Below are 17,726 nucleotides of genomic sequence, written 5' to 3' on the forward strand. Positions count from 1 at the left end.
TTTGACTCGCCCACAGGTAAAGACTATGCTCTTCAAAAGAAACATACACTTGAGAAATTAAAATTAATTGTGTTTCAGACAATATCCGGTACATTAAAGACATCAATTATCCAGTTCAATTCAACGATTTCCATTACAGATACCCTTGTGAATAAGTTGTTCACCGTTAAAAGTATTTCAGTTTTTTGTGGTGTGTTTTGGACCCTCTTCCACTGATATTTAATGAGGTTTGATTGGCTCTCATCACGTCCCACCAACAGAACCCAACACGCGCGCGCGTGTGACTGAAGCAGCCAGAAACTTTCAACTACACACGCGCGCGCTGCTCACTGCTGACGCATCCAGCGAGGTTTGAACGCTCGTGTTTGGATATCTTATCTGTGGAGTCTCCGGGGGACATTCGCGTATCGTCACGGTAAGAACACATTTGATTTGAACACACGGTCGTGTAATAAGTGGTTTAGGTTTACTGATAAATAAAGCTTTGATGTTTGACCCGCTGTTCTGCGGTTCAATTTCTTTCTCCTCTCACACCCATTAACTCCATTAAACGAACAGGCAAAAAGGTATTTTGAGTCGTGGCAGCATCACTTACAGTGTGAAAATAAAGTTTTGATTTGTGGACATACAGTATTAGTTCACACTCTTTTGTGCCAAAAGATTTATGATCTGCTGTTACAGCTCTGAACGAGTACAGACTTGAGCCTGCAGCCCAAAGCCATTGATCAGAAATTCTGTGAGAATAAAAACTCTGTTTTTTCATTACTTACAGCCAAATATTTTGACTGACCTGCAGTGTCTGTTTTCATTTGAGACTTTCTGTCACCATAGATTCAAAGCATAACATGAGTGTCATAAGACTTGTTTCTGTAAAAGGTTTGTGTGGAGTGAATGATGTGCGTCTGTATTGTCTGTGTGAAGGACAGCTCTGTGAAGGCTCATGTTGAGTGAATGATGCACCCTTTTGAGGTTTGGTGTAGTCAATGTGTACATCACATTCAATTAAAAAAGCAGAAACGATCTGTTTTCCATTTCACCAGCGTGACAATACTGTTTACAAGGATAAAGCGATATACAATGCTCATTGAATCTGGAGAATCATTTGACAAGCCCAAGACATGTACTTAACGAAAATCATCCATGTTTTAACTATAGTACAGTATTTATTTTTATAGCTCTGTGTAGTAAACCATAGTAACCACAAGTTTCCATGATATTAACATATTGCTCATTCTCATCATAAAAAAAGACAATTGTGTTCTCTACCTTGGACAAAACCTAAATTTGACATATTAAATAATTTTTATTCATGTATTTAATAACTTTTTCTGCTGAAATTCTGCTTTATGTTTTGTAATTTCAAAAGAGAAAATTTTAAACATTATGGAAAAAAAACAATTGGATGTTCTACTAGATAATGAAAAAAAGAAGTGTCCATGACTTATATTCTCATCCTTTGTACTGTTTACAGACACACACTCACAAATATATTTACATTTAGTTTTATTTTAAATGAAGAAATGCATCTACTATACTTCAAATGACTATCAAGTTAACCGATTACTTAATAATTTCATAGTAAAAAACTTGATTTTCATTCTCATTACCGATTTTCCGCATGTAAAATGTATATGTTTCTATTAAAATATACCTAATTAATGTTGTATCATGTATGATTTATTGAAGCTTGCTTAGACACCATGGCTTTGTTTTTTTAGCACATCAATCTTATTGCATTGACAGTTTTAAATGCTTACATAATGAGAATTTTAAGGCCTTTTTGTAATAAATGATTATGATACACAGAACATCAAAATGCAGTGTTAGTTTGTCTAAAAGAATATAGAATCTTACGTGCGGTTTTACGCACTATTTACACATGGGATGGAGAAGGTGTACATTTCTTTCGTACCAACTAACAAACATTTTTATAAATTCGAGAATTTACGTCAGAATGACTTAACGAATGATTTACACAGAAATTTGTTCTGCTTTAAATGAATATAAAGGACATTTGTGTGTTTTAAAAAAAATCATGTTTGCATTTTGAAAGCAAGATTTCATGAGAATCGCCCCGGTAGTAAAACTAGTTTTATTGTGGTATATTTAGTTAGGAGAGAGATATCTACTTTTAGCCCAGAGTCTTTAGATACTGTTTGTTTAGATGTAATGTATAGATCTCATTCACCTTCACTCTTCCTTGCTGGTGGAATGGTCTACCAAATTGAGTCCAGACAGGAACATGTTAAGTGCCTTTGATCGATCACTTCACTGTTTCCTCACTCTTGTGACTCGTTTTGCATTCAATAATTTTCTAAATGCCTTAATGTCTTCAGTCTTTTTGAACAAGGCATGACAACAGCTTTATGAGGTTACTCAATATAGAGCCCACAGTACACAGTGGTGTTTTAAACTGTAGTACAGTGGTTCCCGACTCCAGTCCTCGGTCCTCAGTATCTGATACATTCTGGGAGGGATGGATTACGTGTTTTATATCGGGAGACATCTATAACATTCTGTTTCTCCATTTCCACCGAAACGGTGTGGGCTTTCGGCCTGTCTCTGTTCTCGTAAAAGAGGGGCAGAAAGATTGGTTCAACTCTGACCGTAAAAACTTGCAGGAGTGGAACAGTGGACCACAGAGGCTAGAGAGTTGGGAACCCCAGCTGTTGTACATATTTTAATATTATGGGTTTGGCTTGAGACAACGTTGCCAAAACAAGCTAAGCTTCTTGTCCGAACTCTTCTACTAAACATATTAGTTGCGGTAATGCATATGTAGATGAGGGGACTTGATCCAGTTGCATAAGGATTATGGAATATGTTCCTCAGAGAGATTTTTCAGCTCAGGGTACCAGTCGCCACCGATCTGAAACAGCTCTATGATCACTATTCTGTTAAAAGTGGTTGGTACACTATGCACAGTCTGGTAAAAAGAATTTTCAGCTGGATCAATGTAAAATACATTTACATTGTATATATACAGCTACTAGAATTATTTAATACATTTCTCATCAAAATATAGGGAAATCATTAAAACAACAAAAAAAGTTTAATTTTATTTAACAAAACAATAAGAATCAAGAGGTTAATCAAGTGAAATGCGATTGGGGTGTTGTAAACGTTGTGTGTGTATTAGCCTATAAACAGAGAAGTGCTAGTTATCATGAAATCAAAGATTAAGTAATTGTCTCCCACTGTTAATTCATGAATGAATTGTGATTGAGTAATTCACTTCAATTTTATTAGCCACAACCAGGTCTGATTAATGCCAGGCACATTAAATAAAGACGTCAAAAAGCAACACATTATGCCACGATCTAAAGAAATCCAAGAACAGATGACAAACTAATGAATTGCCAAGTGTCATAGTAACAAAGCCATTTCTAAGGCTTTGGGACTCCACTGAACCATGGTGAGAGCCATTATACACAATAGAGTAAACTTGGAACGCTGGTGAACCTTTCCAGGAGTGACCTTCCTACCAAAATTACTCCAAGATTGCATAAATAACTCATCCAGGCGGTCATAATGTCATGGTTTCACCTCTCCTTGTCAGGTATTTCTTGGTTTAGAGGTGGAATCATACAGAATCCTCTGTTTCATGTGGGAGAGAGACAATTTCTTCTATTGTCGCGGGGATTATGACATCTGCCTAAAGTATGTACTTATCTTTGTTTTAAATGTTCAACGTGCAATGTGTACAGTCATCATTAATTGACAACGTTTTTTAGTGTGAGGGAGCGAGGATATTTCACAGCTTTTAATTCCTCCGTCCTCGCATCTTTTCCTTGCTCCCTTCCCAGGCATCCTAAACGGGTGGAGCTAAGACGCGAGAAAAGATGCACAAAGTAGATTTGAGAAGCACACATTGTGTCTTGTTTCGTTTGGCTGCATCCTTGTGTCCTCATGAGGTCGCATGCTCTAACGCAGCGATTCCCAAACTTTTTCTCTGGACGGGACGAGGAGATCCTAATCAGGCTACCCCCCTCTGTGGCGGAAACCATTGCACAGGCTAGGGCCCCATCTACTAGAGGGTTGTACGCCTCTAGATGGCACCTCTTCTCGTCCTGTTGTCTCTCTAAACGAGAAAGACCCACTGAGGTGCTCGATCGGGATCGTGTTGTCCTTCTTAAGAGACTGGAGACTAACATCTCCCCTCCACACTGATTGTGTATATAGTATTTATCGCCACTCATCACGACTCAGTTGATGGAAAGTTTCTAGGGCAGCACGACCTGGTCACCAGGTTCCTAAGGGGCACGAGAGGGCGGAATCCGCCTCGTCTCCGCTCCATACCCTCTTGGGGCCCTAACTTGGTCCTGGGGGGCATCTGAGCCCCCCAAGAGCCCCTCAGAGGTTCTGATCTTCCTCACCTGACGAGTAAGACGGCCCTCCTGATGGCGCTCGCTTCCTTCAAGAGGGTAGGGGACCTTCAAGCATTCTCCATGTCCCCGGATTGCCTTGAAATGTATCCTGGCAACTCTCACGTTATCTTGAGACCCAGGCCCGGATTCGTGCCCAAATTTTCCACTACTCCCTTCCGGGACCAAATGGTGGACTTGCAAGCGCTCCCCATAGGGGAGGAAGACCCAACCCAAGCATGTTGTGTCCAGTAAAAGCACTGCGCCTCTACTTGGACCACACGCAGAGCTCAGAAGCTCTGACCTGCTCTTTGTCTGTTTCGGAGGACAGCAGAAGGGGAAGGCTTTCTCCAGGCAGAGGCGGGCGCACTGGGTCGTGGATGCCATTACGACAGCATACCGATCTCAGAATCTCCCATGCCCATTGGCAGTGAGGGCTCACTCAACACGGGGTACAGCCACCTCCTGGGCACTGGCCAAAAGCACCTCTCTAGCAGACATCTGTAGAGCTGCGGGTTGGGCTACACCCAAACACCTTTGCAAGGGTTAACAACCTTCGCGTAAACCCGGTGTCAGCCCACGTCCTGCGTGGCGACAGTTAGGACTGGCATCCGTGGGGATGTATGCCTGCGAAAGTACCTTCCCAACCTCCAGCAGGTTGAGTCAGTGTGCTGGAACCCCCCGACCACAGGTTACAGTTTCACTAAGGATCGAGATGACACGCCCAGGCCTGTTACCATCGCTTCGCTGGAAATTGTGACGCGATACAGCGTTGTGGCTTTTTCCAAAGGGCAACCCCATGTGTCGTTCGCGACACAACGTCGAGAGACCGACAGAAAGGGAATGTCTTTGTTACGTCTGTAACCTCAGTTCCCTGATGGAGGGAACGAGACATCCCTTATGCCACAAACACGTATCGTAATCTGCTGTAGTCGTGAGAGGCTCTCAGGCTCTTCAGAACAAGAGGTAAATGAATGCTGCACGCCGGCTTCCTTTTATACCGGATATCCGGGGGCGGAGACCGGCATGCAAATATCATTCGCCAAATTTCATTGGCCTCTTCTATAGTAGTCAGAGTTTATTGGTTCTCAAGGGCGAACCCCATCTGTCGTTCTCAACACAACGTCTCGTTCCCTCCATCAGGGAACTGAGATTAAAGACGTAACCAAGACGATCTAAAGGATATGGTATACAGAGAAACCTCAATTTAGAATTAAACGAGACGTCCTTTGTAGGACATACTGGCAGAAAAGGAAACAGGAAGTACCTAGTTGCTATGAAAATATGTTGCCCTCCCACAATTGTCAAATTAATTTAAATGATTTCTAGAGGTAAAATGTCGGTAGCTTTCTACACTAAACAATGCCAAAAGAGTTTAAAATCATGTTTATAATCACTAAACACTAGTAGACCTACCTACTATATATGCCTGCTAAGATAAAAAAAATGTCACACAAATTGTAACTATTGACATTTTAACTCCACATATTTGATTGAATCTGAAGCTGTTTGCATTTATTCAAATAACAGAGGTTTGGTGACGCAAAGAAATGTGGGTTATCTCTATGGAGACAAAATGGGGTCATATATATTTGCAACAGAAAAAAATTTTTTGCAAACAAAACATAAGGTTTGCAAAAAAATTGGGGTATTATGCAAAAAATTGTATCTTCGCAAGTAAAACGTAAGAATCTGCAAAAGAAAAGTAAAGCACAGAGAGAAAAAAATCAAGTTTAGCGGATCTGTACTGCATACGTGTTTATGTGTGGCCCAGGCGTCAGTCTGCACAGCAGTTTACGCTGATGTCGCAACGTAAGGGGAGGCAAGTTCAGGTCGCTTGTACACGCCCCAATCTCTTGTCTCCTCCCCCACGTCAAATCAGGGACACAAAGTGAGGCGCAAAGAAAAGTGAAGTTCAAAGAAAAAACTGTGTCTCAAGGGAGCGATTGGCTGAAACGCGGATTTAAAGAAGCGATGCAAATGAAAAGATTCCCTTCCATTATCTACCGCTTGTCCGAACTACCTCGGGTCACGGGGAGCCTGTGCCTATCTCAGGAGTCATCGGGCATCAAGGCAGGATACACCCTGGAAGGAGTGCCAACCCATCGCAGGGCACACACACTCACTCATTCACTCACTCACGCACTAACACCCTACGGACAATTTTTTCCAGAGATGCCAATCAACCTACTATGCATGTCTTTGGACCAGGGGAGGAAACCGGAGTACCTGGAGGAAACCCCCGAGGCACGGGGAGAACATGCAAACTCCACACACACAAGTCGGAAGCGGGAATCGAACCCCCAACCCTGGAGGTGTGAGGCGAACGTGCTAACCACTAAGCCACCGTGCCCCCCCCAAAGGAAAAGATGTGTTGCAAAATTATTGCTGCTGAATTTTTACTTTGCTAAACTTGATTTTTTCTGTCTGTGATCTACTTTTCTTTTGCAGATTGTTAAGTTATATTTGCGAAGATAATTTTTCTGCTTAATACCCTATTTTTTTGCAAAACTTATGTTTTGTTTACCAAAATTTTTTTCTGTTGCAAATATATATGACCCTATTTTGTCTCCATATTTCTCTAGCAACGAAGACTACATTTCATGTGTCTTACACATTTTTGTGAAAGTAGGTGACATTAGAATGGTGCATACAGAGTGTCCTACCTGCTTTTATTAAACGAGACAGCCTCAGTGACGAAGCACACTTCAATGAGACCTCCGGAGGACACAGCCTCCCGAAACGAGACACAGCTATAGTCATTTCCTGGAACTAATTGTTATTAATTTGTTTACCATATTCAGAGTTTCTGTGTAAGAACCCCCTCTGGCTTTCGGATGTGGTTGCATTTAACCTATTAATTGAGAAAATGTGAGCATAAGAATCGCACGATATATCGCCCAGTCCTAGAAAATAATATGATTATTTATTTATATCTTAACAGTGGGCCTGCCCCCATTAAGCAGCGGCCCACCTGGAAAACTCCCGGTTCTCAAGATGGCCAAACCGCCACTGGACTCAGCAAAAATGTTGAAATATGTTACTGACCAAAAAGAACACAATGGTTCAGCTCTCATTTGCCCAAAACATCTTGATGCTCCCCACAACACCTCTGGGCAAATATTCTTTAGACAGATGAGACAAAAGTTGAACTTTTTAGAAGGTGTGTGTCTCATTACATTTGGCAAAAAATATATACAGCGTTTCATAAAAAGAACATCAAACCAACAGTCGAACATGGTGATGATCTGGGGCTGCTTTGCAGCTTCAGGATCTGCTTAACTTACCATATTTGTGGAACCATGAATTCTGCGCTCTACCAGAATATCCTAAAGGATAATGTCCAGCCACCGTTTGTGAGTTATGTAGCAGGACAATGATCTTAAACAGCTGCAATTCCCCCTCTGAATAGCTCAAATAAAAATGGAGTGGCCTTGTGAAAGTCTGGACCTAAATCCAATTAGGTCGCTGTGGCGTGACCCTAAACAAGTTGTTCATGCTTGAAAACCTTTCAATGTGGCTGAATTTAAACCACTCTACAGAAAGAGTAAGCCACAGCACATCCACAGCCATCTGAAAGACTCATTGCCGGATGTTGAATGCAATTGTTGCTGCCAAGGGTGGCACAGCCAGTAAATAAGGTTTAGGGGCAATTACTTTTTCACATAGGGCCAGGTAGGTTTGGATAACTTTTTTTATAATGAATGAAATCCTCATTTAAAAACTGCATTTTGTATATAGTCATGATATCTTTGTCTAATATAAAAATGTTAGATGAGCTGAATCATTCAAGTTTGATGAATATGCAAATAAATCCTACATTATCACCAATCACTGTTGCATAATTATTATACTGTATAATGAGAATATGCTAAGAACACAGAAGTTACTTGGGGTCAGAGGCACCCTTTGCAATTCGAAGGCCGTTTCAATGAAAGGAAGATATTTGTAAGAAAGAATAAATCTCATCCCCCATTGACTGCAATAGTATTTATTTTCCCTACAATGGCAGTAAATATGGGAGGAGATCTGTTTAGTTACTGACATTTTTAAAATTCTCTTCCTTTGTGTTCAGAAGAACAAAGACATTTATAAAGTTTTGAAACAACCTGAGGGTGAGTACCTGATTTTATTGTTTGGTGAACTATCCCTCTTAACCAGCTGAACACATTTGGTAGGACTTTAAATACAGACTTCGATCCCAAAACTCATCACCAGCCACAAAAAAATGCACTTCAAAAACTATTACAATAGAGGTGGAAACAAGTATCATGTATAGCGATTGAACAACTATGGAGAAACCTGAATGTGGCTGTGCACCGACGTACTGCAAACAAGAATTGGAGAATCTGGCCAAACATAGGTGTGCCGATCTTACAGCATCATACTCAAAAAGATTTGAGGCTGTGATTGCTGCCAAATGTGCTTCAACAAAGGATTGAGCAAAGACAGTGAGTGCTTATGCACATGTGATTCTGTAGTTGTTTCTTTTTAATACATCTGAAGAGATTTCAAACAAACTTTTTTCACGTTGTTATTAAGGAGTAATGTTTGTAGAATTTTGGGGAAAATAATGAATTAAATCCATTTTCGGGCTTTAACATAACAAAATGTGGTAAAGTGAAGTCTGTGAATACTTTCGAGATCTAGTGACAACTTTTTTTTACTCAATGTCTGCATTAACTGTCAGTGTCTGACAAAGTTGTTCAGCTGGGCTAAAGACTTCATAGAAAATTCATATGAATTTCTTTGATCTTACTTGTACATTTTAGTGTGATTTGCTCTTGAGCCAGTGATGTTAGCTTTAGGGAAGTGTTCCTTTATTTTTTGTCTAGTATTGCAAGATTAAAAACACAAGATACAAGACGGTTCCGGGTTATTTTTATCATCAAGTCACGAAAGTCCTAACTTAGTGTTTTGATGGTTTAACTTTGAAACGCAACATTTATTCCAGTAGATGTGTGTCAGTGGCTCTCCTGTTTTTGCCAAGTGGTTGATATCCTTAGGACAGGATCATGTTGACCCTGGGACAACATTTAAATCAACCAATCAGATTTCAGAAATAAGTTTACAGCTCATTTTTAATGTAATCTTCCAACCAGGATTAGGTGCTTCAAGACCATTTTTTTTTCACTTATCATTTCCCTCTTATTTTAGGGGTTAGTTATGGTTTGGTGTGGGTTTAGTTTTTATTTATAAAAATGTTGTCCTTAGGTCAACGAAATATGTTGTTCTGAGGACATCAACCACTTGGCAAAACCAGGTTGAGCGTAGGGTCTGCTGACCGTGTGCCACAGCAGTGTGAGGTGATAGTGTAGCTTGCCAAAGACAAGATGATGTATGATTCTTCTGCTTTCTTTCATTTTGCATTTGATCAGTGTTTGATATGTAGGGAACACTTGTGTCATCAGAAAAACATTCACAGATCTGAATCAGCATTTCTGAATAGCATGAGCTTGAAAAAACCCAGCGTTTGACATAGCTGCCATTCAGAAAGCAGGCGTGTCACAGTACAGAAAAATACACCATGTGTCATGCATAAAACCAAGTCTGACCGATAGAAAATAACTGGGTTGGATAAATCTTCACTGTATTTTCTGCAACCACCATGGTTGACTGGTTTAGAGAAAGGCCTTCTTTGGCTTTATGGAACATTCCAGTGTTTTTTGTGCATGTGCATTTGTGCCAGTGTCATTTATCTCCGCTGTGACACATGGACACTGTTAAGATAGTTTCACCTCTCTTTTAGCTCAGTCATTTTATTCGTCGTTATTAATGCTTAAGTTCTGAATCTTGTGTGGATTAAAAGGTCAACTAATTGTTTTGAAGGCATGCATCCGAAGTGAAAAATATAGTAAACCCTTTTGTTCACAATCAACATTTGAAATGGAGTTCATGTGAAGTCTTCCAAATGAGCCAATATCTTAGTCTTATATGTCATTGCCTTACAAGTACATACACACATATATATATATATATATATATATATATATATATATATACAGTATATACAGAAATGTGTTGATGTATTGTATTTACCAGTCTAGTCTTTCCTCTCTTTAAATACAGGAAGTATTGCGGGAACCAGAGGTAATCTGACTCTACAGCTCAAGATGATTAAAACACCACTCACCACTTTCTTTATTGGTAATTTATTATTTTACTTGTTTGTCTGTTTGAGATTCAGCCTGCATCATACCTGTCAAAATTTGGGGGGAAAATACAGGAAATTTTGGGTGGGTTTGATGGTGGGAGGGTTGATTATGTGTGCGGTATGGGGGTGTGGATATGTTGGTTGGGACATTCTCTGGCTGTTTCTCAGACAGTAGGCTGAATCCTCCTGAGGTCAAAGTTAACTGAGCATTACATTCGCAAGTCATAGGCATATTACAACAATTTGCGCTTGACTATGAATAATAACCAAATTTATAATTGGTAATATTCTGAAATTCTGATTTTATTTATGAGGTATGCAGTGTCCTCCGGGGGATGCAGTCTTCCTTTGAGAAATGGCCTCTCTGCGCTCCTCCATCCTTGTTTTGCTGTTCTTCGATAGAATAGTAAATACAGGAGAATCCCGGAAAAACAAGAAGGTTGACAGATATCATCTGTATATGATCTTAATTCTGCAGTGAATGCACGCAAAACTGTACATGTAGAATAAATTGATTGTGTAACAGATTATATATAATCTAGCGTTATCAGATTCCAAACATCCAGTCCTTGTAACTACATTCTGAAATTCTCGAAATCTGATTACAGTTACTTATGGATTACATGATAACATATTATTTCCCGAATGCCTGTAAATTGTTGACAATTCAGTGATTCGCCTAAATGTTCAAAACCAATTACATATATTCTTGATTCTCCGAGTTTTTGCCGGTTGAGAGGTAAAGGGTTTAGAATCGGACACAGAGATCCGCTGGATGTGTAGACACTAGAGGTGTCATTTTATGTCTATTTTTATGAATTATAATATGATTTAAAGTGTCAGGGCATCTTCAGTATATGTGACATCAAATATGATTTAAATCAAAAGTAATCTCAATGTAATCCAAAAATAGATTACGTGTGTAATCTAAGAGATTATATTATTGACTACAATGAAGTTATTTAATTTGTCATTGGTAACTGATGACCTCAGCTCTGATTCAACTTAATTTAAGGAAGATGGAAAAGTGTATGCAACCCTTGAATTGTCAAGATGATTCATTTTGAAAATGTTTTCTGGACCTGCAAAGGTCAGCAGAAGTGTGCTTAAGACAAAGACAACAACGTGCCATTGTCTACATTATTACACAAAACCAGTGTAAACGCAGATGAACTGCTTTCTCATTCATAGATATACTGTATGCATGCTCAATAATGGCTCACACAAGCTCTGCTATTTCTAAAGAAATGAAGCCAAATTTGTGAATTTTAAGCTATTGAAATAAGTTCCACATTGTGCGTTGGGTTTGATTTGAGTCTCTTGTCAGTGAAGCAGGTTTGCTTCTATACATGAAATTATGTAAATGATGGCCCAATCCTTTGTTTTTGTATCATGTTTTTGTTTGTAGCAATTCTGCTGAGCTGTAGTGAAGCGAAGCCAAACGGAAAGAACAGAAAGCAAAAACAAGGTATATGTGGCACAGTGATATTTGCATACAAATATGACGTCTCATCATTTGTGACTGTTCTTACGTGGCTTCTATTCCTTCAGTTGTTCCTGCCTTAAATTGTGACGTAAGGGCCGGGAGGATCAAAATGCCTGAATTTATTGTAAAGTGTCCCGCAAACTGCAGAGAGACCAAAGAGAGGGTGTACGGGACAGCAGTGTTTGCTTCTATATCCAGTATCTGCAACGCAGCCATTCACAGGTAAGCTCAGCCTGTTAGAAGCCGTGTTTCAGAAACCCCGAACTTTCTTTACATACTGTAGGATCAGTGTTACACTAATACACCTTCTTGGAAAGCTGACCCTGGATCACAAAACCAGTCTTAAGTAGCACGGAACATTTTTAGTAAAAGACAAAAATATATTGTATGGGTCAAAATTATAGATTTTCCTTTATGCCAAAAATCAATAAGAAATTAAGTAAAGATCATGTTCCATGAAGATATTTAGTTAATTTCCTAACTTAAATACATAAAACTTTATTTTTTTTAAGTGGATGGCCTGCCACAGTCCCCCTGATTAACAACTTCAAAGGCGATTTTCACAATAATTGGATGTTTTTTGTACTCTCAGATTCCTGAGTTTTAAACGGTTGTATCTCAGCCAGATATAGTCATATTCTTACTATTTAGGGTTAGGGTGCTTACAGAATCAGCTTTCAAATTATGTAAAAATCTAAATGTAGAAAAATTAACCAATAAGACTGGTTTCGTTGTCCAGGGTCACATGGTCCAGGGACCTTTATCTTGTTGATTTCCAGTTTCGATTCCAAAGTTGAAAAAACATTTTGATATCAACCTGCATGGTCATTTATCCTGCTTATTGATGCATATATGTATATAAAATGTATATATTTATGAGTGCATTTTGTGTATATCCACATATCAACCATGTTTTGACGGATTGATTACAATTTGTTTTACCATAGTTTAATTACAAATATCACGGTTAAACTGTGGATACTATAATGAAACTATGGTTATGGTTATAAAAGGGCTTTTATTGAGATATCAGCCGATCACAAGTGTCTGAAAATGTACACACTGGAATTGATACGTGAAACATACATTTTTATTTGATTTGAGTTATAACCTTTCCATTCCTGTCCAGAATTGGAATTGCCTACCCTAATTCTTGCATTTTCAAAATTTGCCTAAATTGTTTTCTTCTGTGTTTGATTGAGGAGTATTTGTCCAAACCGATTCATGTGTCTATGGTATTCCGTTCCTGTGGGACACTAGCATGCAGTATTTGTGGACCGTAAGGTAGTGATCAGCTGTCATTGCAATCTTCCTATTTTCCAAACCAGACAGTTATAGAGTAACAGACTCAGACGGAGTAGGACTGTATTAGCTGGTTGAACGTTCTACCGTTGGGTCTTTTTCACAATACAGTCAATGTAGGTGTCCCACCTGAGGTCCTGAGTGATGGTAGAGCCCAGAAACCTAAACAGTATAGGATCATTTCAGCTCCGGGTTGTTTTGACTGCACCAGATCGCCAGCTGTTCAGACTTCCTTCTCTATGATCTCTTGGCTCCTGCAGATGTTCTTCAGAAAAGAATATTCACGGCTGGTGGAGTTCTCTGATTTGTTTTTTGGAGCTAACGTGGTGTAGGAAGAATCATGTCCCTTTACATTTCTTACCTGTTCGAACCTAATCGAGTCATTTTATCAGCAATTTCTCCTCTGTTTTAGGCAGTGCAAAGCACAAGTCTCTGTATTAAAAAAGTATAGTGCCTCGTCTTTGTTTTCATATGCGAGCGGGTGGATTGCTTTGACACCAAGTGGATTGCTATTCTGTACTGGCTTTATTCATCAGGAAAATATACAATAAAACTCTACGGTAACTTCTCTTCATCTGCCGCATTCCGCTCTGTGTGTACATACAGACGTAGGACAGAACAACAGAGACTGTGTGGTTGATAACATTTTAATGCCATTTATTTTTATGTAAACAAGCCCATAGATAATCACAACAGCCATATGTTGCATCACCAAAAACGGCTGATGTCATATCGCTCAATAAGTCGATAAATTGATTTGTGTCAGGCCTAACTTAGCCCAGAAACATTCATATGTGTCAGAATACACTTAACCTTTAAAAACATCTGAAAAACTTTTTTGTCAAAGTGCTCGGCCTGCCATGGCAAAGCAACCATGAGCTGCGCTCGCTGTGAAGGTTCAAGCAAAGGATAAATAGATTTTCAGGGGTGACGCGCCTGGAAAAAAAGCATGTCGCATCACATGCAGGCTGCGACAGTGTTGCTCTCTATTTGAGTCAAATGCAAAATTGAATGAACGTGCACACGCCAAAGAAAAGTGATTTGTAAGGGGCATGGTAAAAAACTAGTGCCTCCCCTGCCAGATGCTGAAAAACAACCAATCCCATCCCTAATCATGCGATAACACAAGGTAGAGAAAAAATAAACATATTCATCCTCCCTGAATACATTTCATTTACATGAATACATTTTGTCCAAAAGTAATCATTCCAATTAAGGAATCCAAACATAGTGAACACTATAAAGATTAAGATCTAAAATGGTGGCACGAACACATCGCGAGGCTCAGCGTCTTACCAGATTTCAGAAAATAGTGTTAATTTACCTGGTTATTTCATTCGTGTTTGTGCGATTCAGTTATGCAAACTACAGCTATAGTAAACAGTCACTTTTGGACATCAACAAACGGTGTTCCAACATAGTATAAGATGATCCTTTCGACTTCAACGAATGCCAGCCGGAGCTACTGAGATTACCGCGGAAAAGCGGATCAATCGCATCGACCGGAAGTGCTCGGCGTCGAGACCGTAAACAAAGACGGGAAAAGCGTGGAGGGCTGCGTGCTAAGCTAAGGCTACACCCACATCGACCAGCTCTGCCCAGCATTTTCCTTGCCAATGTACGTTCTGAACAAGATGGAGGAAACTAAAGAACTAGACCCTCACACAGAAATGGCTTATGGACTGCAACGTTATGTTCTTCACTGAAACATGGCTCTGCAACGCATGTCCCAAACAGCGTGGTGCATATGGATGGACGCTCCTTCTTCAGGGCTGACAGAGTAGCTGCAGCCACTGGTAAAAACAAGGGTGGTGGAGTATGCATTTATGTAAACAAATCATGGTGCACAGACTCTGTCATTGTTGATACCTACTGCTCTGCTGATCTGGAGTTCCTGATTATCAGGTGCAGGCCATTCTATCTACCCATGGGCGTAAATCTCATTTAACAGTAGGGGGGGACAATACACATACTTTGTCAAGAGTAATTTTTGAAGGGGACACAAATAATACAGTCAAAATAGTACTAACTACGACACAAATCGACAATATGCATTAGGTTCACAGGATTATCATGCAGACTTGCAGTCACCATATAACTGAACTGAACTGTCACATACTGTAATACAAGTGAACAAAAAAGCTTTTTTCCATTTATATATTTTTTTGTCTCTGTTGTGAAGACAGGAAACAAATATAAAAACACTACTCATGATACTACATGTTAACAATGAGTCACTTTTTAAACACATGTTATCCTGATTTTTACTGCAACATTGTCTGACAATGTTTAATGTTTAAACTGAATGTTTATCTTATCCGCCGCGCACATACTGCACAAAGTAGATGCTGAGAAAACGACCTTCTCCAACTGAATGAAAGCTGAGCACCTTTTGTGGACGATAGATATAGTGCCAACATCACAAAACTGTAACCGGTATGTTCGCGGCTGTGCGTGACACGGGACCTGAATGGCAGGATCGGTGGCTAATTGTGGCCGTTAATGTTCACATCATGACAGGTCGCTTAAAATATAACAATGCATGAGAAACGGCTTCGGCGTGTCAGTTGCAATGTGTGAAGTCCTATGTAACTGGCTAACGTTAACTAGCTAAGTAACGTTTTAATCGCTAACATAGCAGATACATGGAAAAATACATCGGTAATCAGCATTTATTGCAACAACTAATTTGTTAATGAATCAGGATCAAATACATTAAGAAGAATCACTTCATTTAAAGTGAATAAAATAGCCTTCTTACTGGAGGTCCACAACCACTAATGAACTGAGCCGCATACGTGACTGAATGTGTTGCGCAAAGCGAAGGTGAGATGAACGGGGCAGTGGGCCAAACCACTGAGAAGCAGGGGAGGGGGATCTCAACAGTTTCTAAACTTGAGTTTGAGTTTGTATTTTCTTCTAATTACACAATTAGTTTAGGTAATAGAGATAGTTTATAGTTTATGACAATAGAGAATGAGAGTTTAATTGATTTGAGGGGGGGACAAATCCCCCCGGGATTTACGCCCCTGTATCTACCGCGTGAGTTTACTTGCATTGTTGCTGCTGCAGTTTATGTACCTCCAGACTCTAATGCTAAAGTGGCTATGAAAGAACTTTGTTCTGTTTATCCAAAGCGACTTACATTGCTTTATCCTATTCATTTGTACTTGCAATCCCCTGGGATCGATTATTGCAATGCTCTTACCACTGAGCTACAGGAAAGCTGTACATACAATCTCTACATTGCATTCCTATTTATATTCTGTATATACTCTGCTCAATACTATATATAGCAACTCCACTGTACATTCTGTAAATCATAGCTTCACTTACTCTGTCCTTTCATGTATATAAAACACTATACTCTTGCACTTCTGGTTAGATGCTAACTGCATTTCAGTAGCTCTGTTATTGTACTCTGCAGAATGACAATAAAATTGAATCTAATCTAATCTAATCTAAAAATAAAGTATCCAATTGATTTTTGCATTTACATGTGACAAGCTTCAAATGGGATCAGATCTTTAGACTTTTGATTCTCATATCCAGTTTTGGGAAAGTTCATGTTCTACATGAATTAGTTCAAAGTTCAATTCACAAATTTTAAAATGAACTAGTTCAGTTCATAGTTCAAACTTCAAAATTTTAAACTAAGTTCACTAAGTTCCAAAAATGAACTAGTTCATAGTTCTTTTTTTCCATATGTTGATGCGAGCTATTATTTTTCAAAATTATTGCCACAGCCCATATACAGTAGAATCACAGACAGCAATTATTTTATCAGTTTTAACAATGAAGCTATGCGTCAGATTTCATCTTCATATCCAATTTTGACTGTCTTTTGATTTTTTATTTGCTTTCACATACCTTGAAAGGCTAGCCGGGTGCTTCAGTTCAATGTGCCGTTTCAGGTTTGCTATGGATGTAACTGAAGTGCGGATTTTCTTTTTGAAAGCCGGCAGGCAAAGTTTGCACAGAAAAATGAGATTTCTCCTATTCTCACCGACCTTGTCATAAAATTCTTTTAAATGATCATACTCCTTGCAACATGCTGCTGTCGCCTCCATGCCTTTTTTTTGTTTTGATGACGCGTCACGCATGCGGCGGACGTCGGGCGACACAATTGTCGCACATTGAACTATCGTTCAATGAACGCGTTCAGGTACAACACTGCTCATATCATTGTGTTTCATAAAGCTGAACAGGGTCTCTGTGCAGTGGTGTCCAACAAATGAGAAGTGTAATGAGAATTTCAGGATGATGTGATTGTAGATATGGACACGACAGTCATTTCCTTCAGCATATGTCATCTTTTTGAACTTCCCAGTACAGTATTCAATTTGATCTAAAATCTGATCAAATTTTTATTCTGACTGAGGTGTTAACATGGGGCATTTTCATTCGTTTTGGACTTTTA

General features: G+C 39.3%; 1 protein-coding gene across 1 annotated transcript in view; it reads left to right on the forward strand.

Moving 5' to 3' along the window:
* The first annotated feature begins 294 nt into the window (after window positions 1–294).
* vit (vitrin) overlaps window positions 295–17,726 on the forward strand; it is a 54,334-nt gene continuing 36,902 nt past the window's right edge. The window contains exons 1-4 of the mRNA XM_056761171.1: window positions 295–415; window positions 10,434–10,511; window positions 11,927–11,986; window positions 12,070–12,226. Of these exons, the coding sequence (XP_056617149.1) occupies window positions 10,478–10,511; window positions 11,927–11,986; window positions 12,070–12,226 (251 nt within the window). The 5' untranslated portion in view covers window positions 295–415; window positions 10,434–10,477. The remainder of the gene's footprint in view (window positions 416–10,433; window positions 10,512–11,926; window positions 11,987–12,069; window positions 12,227–17,726) is intronic.

This window comes from Triplophysa dalaica, chromosome 11 (assembly GCF_015846415.1).
Source record: "Triplophysa dalaica isolate WHDGS20190420 chromosome 11, ASM1584641v1, whole genome shotgun sequence".
NCBI classification, from domain to species: domain Eukaryota; kingdom Metazoa; phylum Chordata; class Actinopteri; order Cypriniformes; family Nemacheilidae; genus Triplophysa; species Triplophysa dalaica.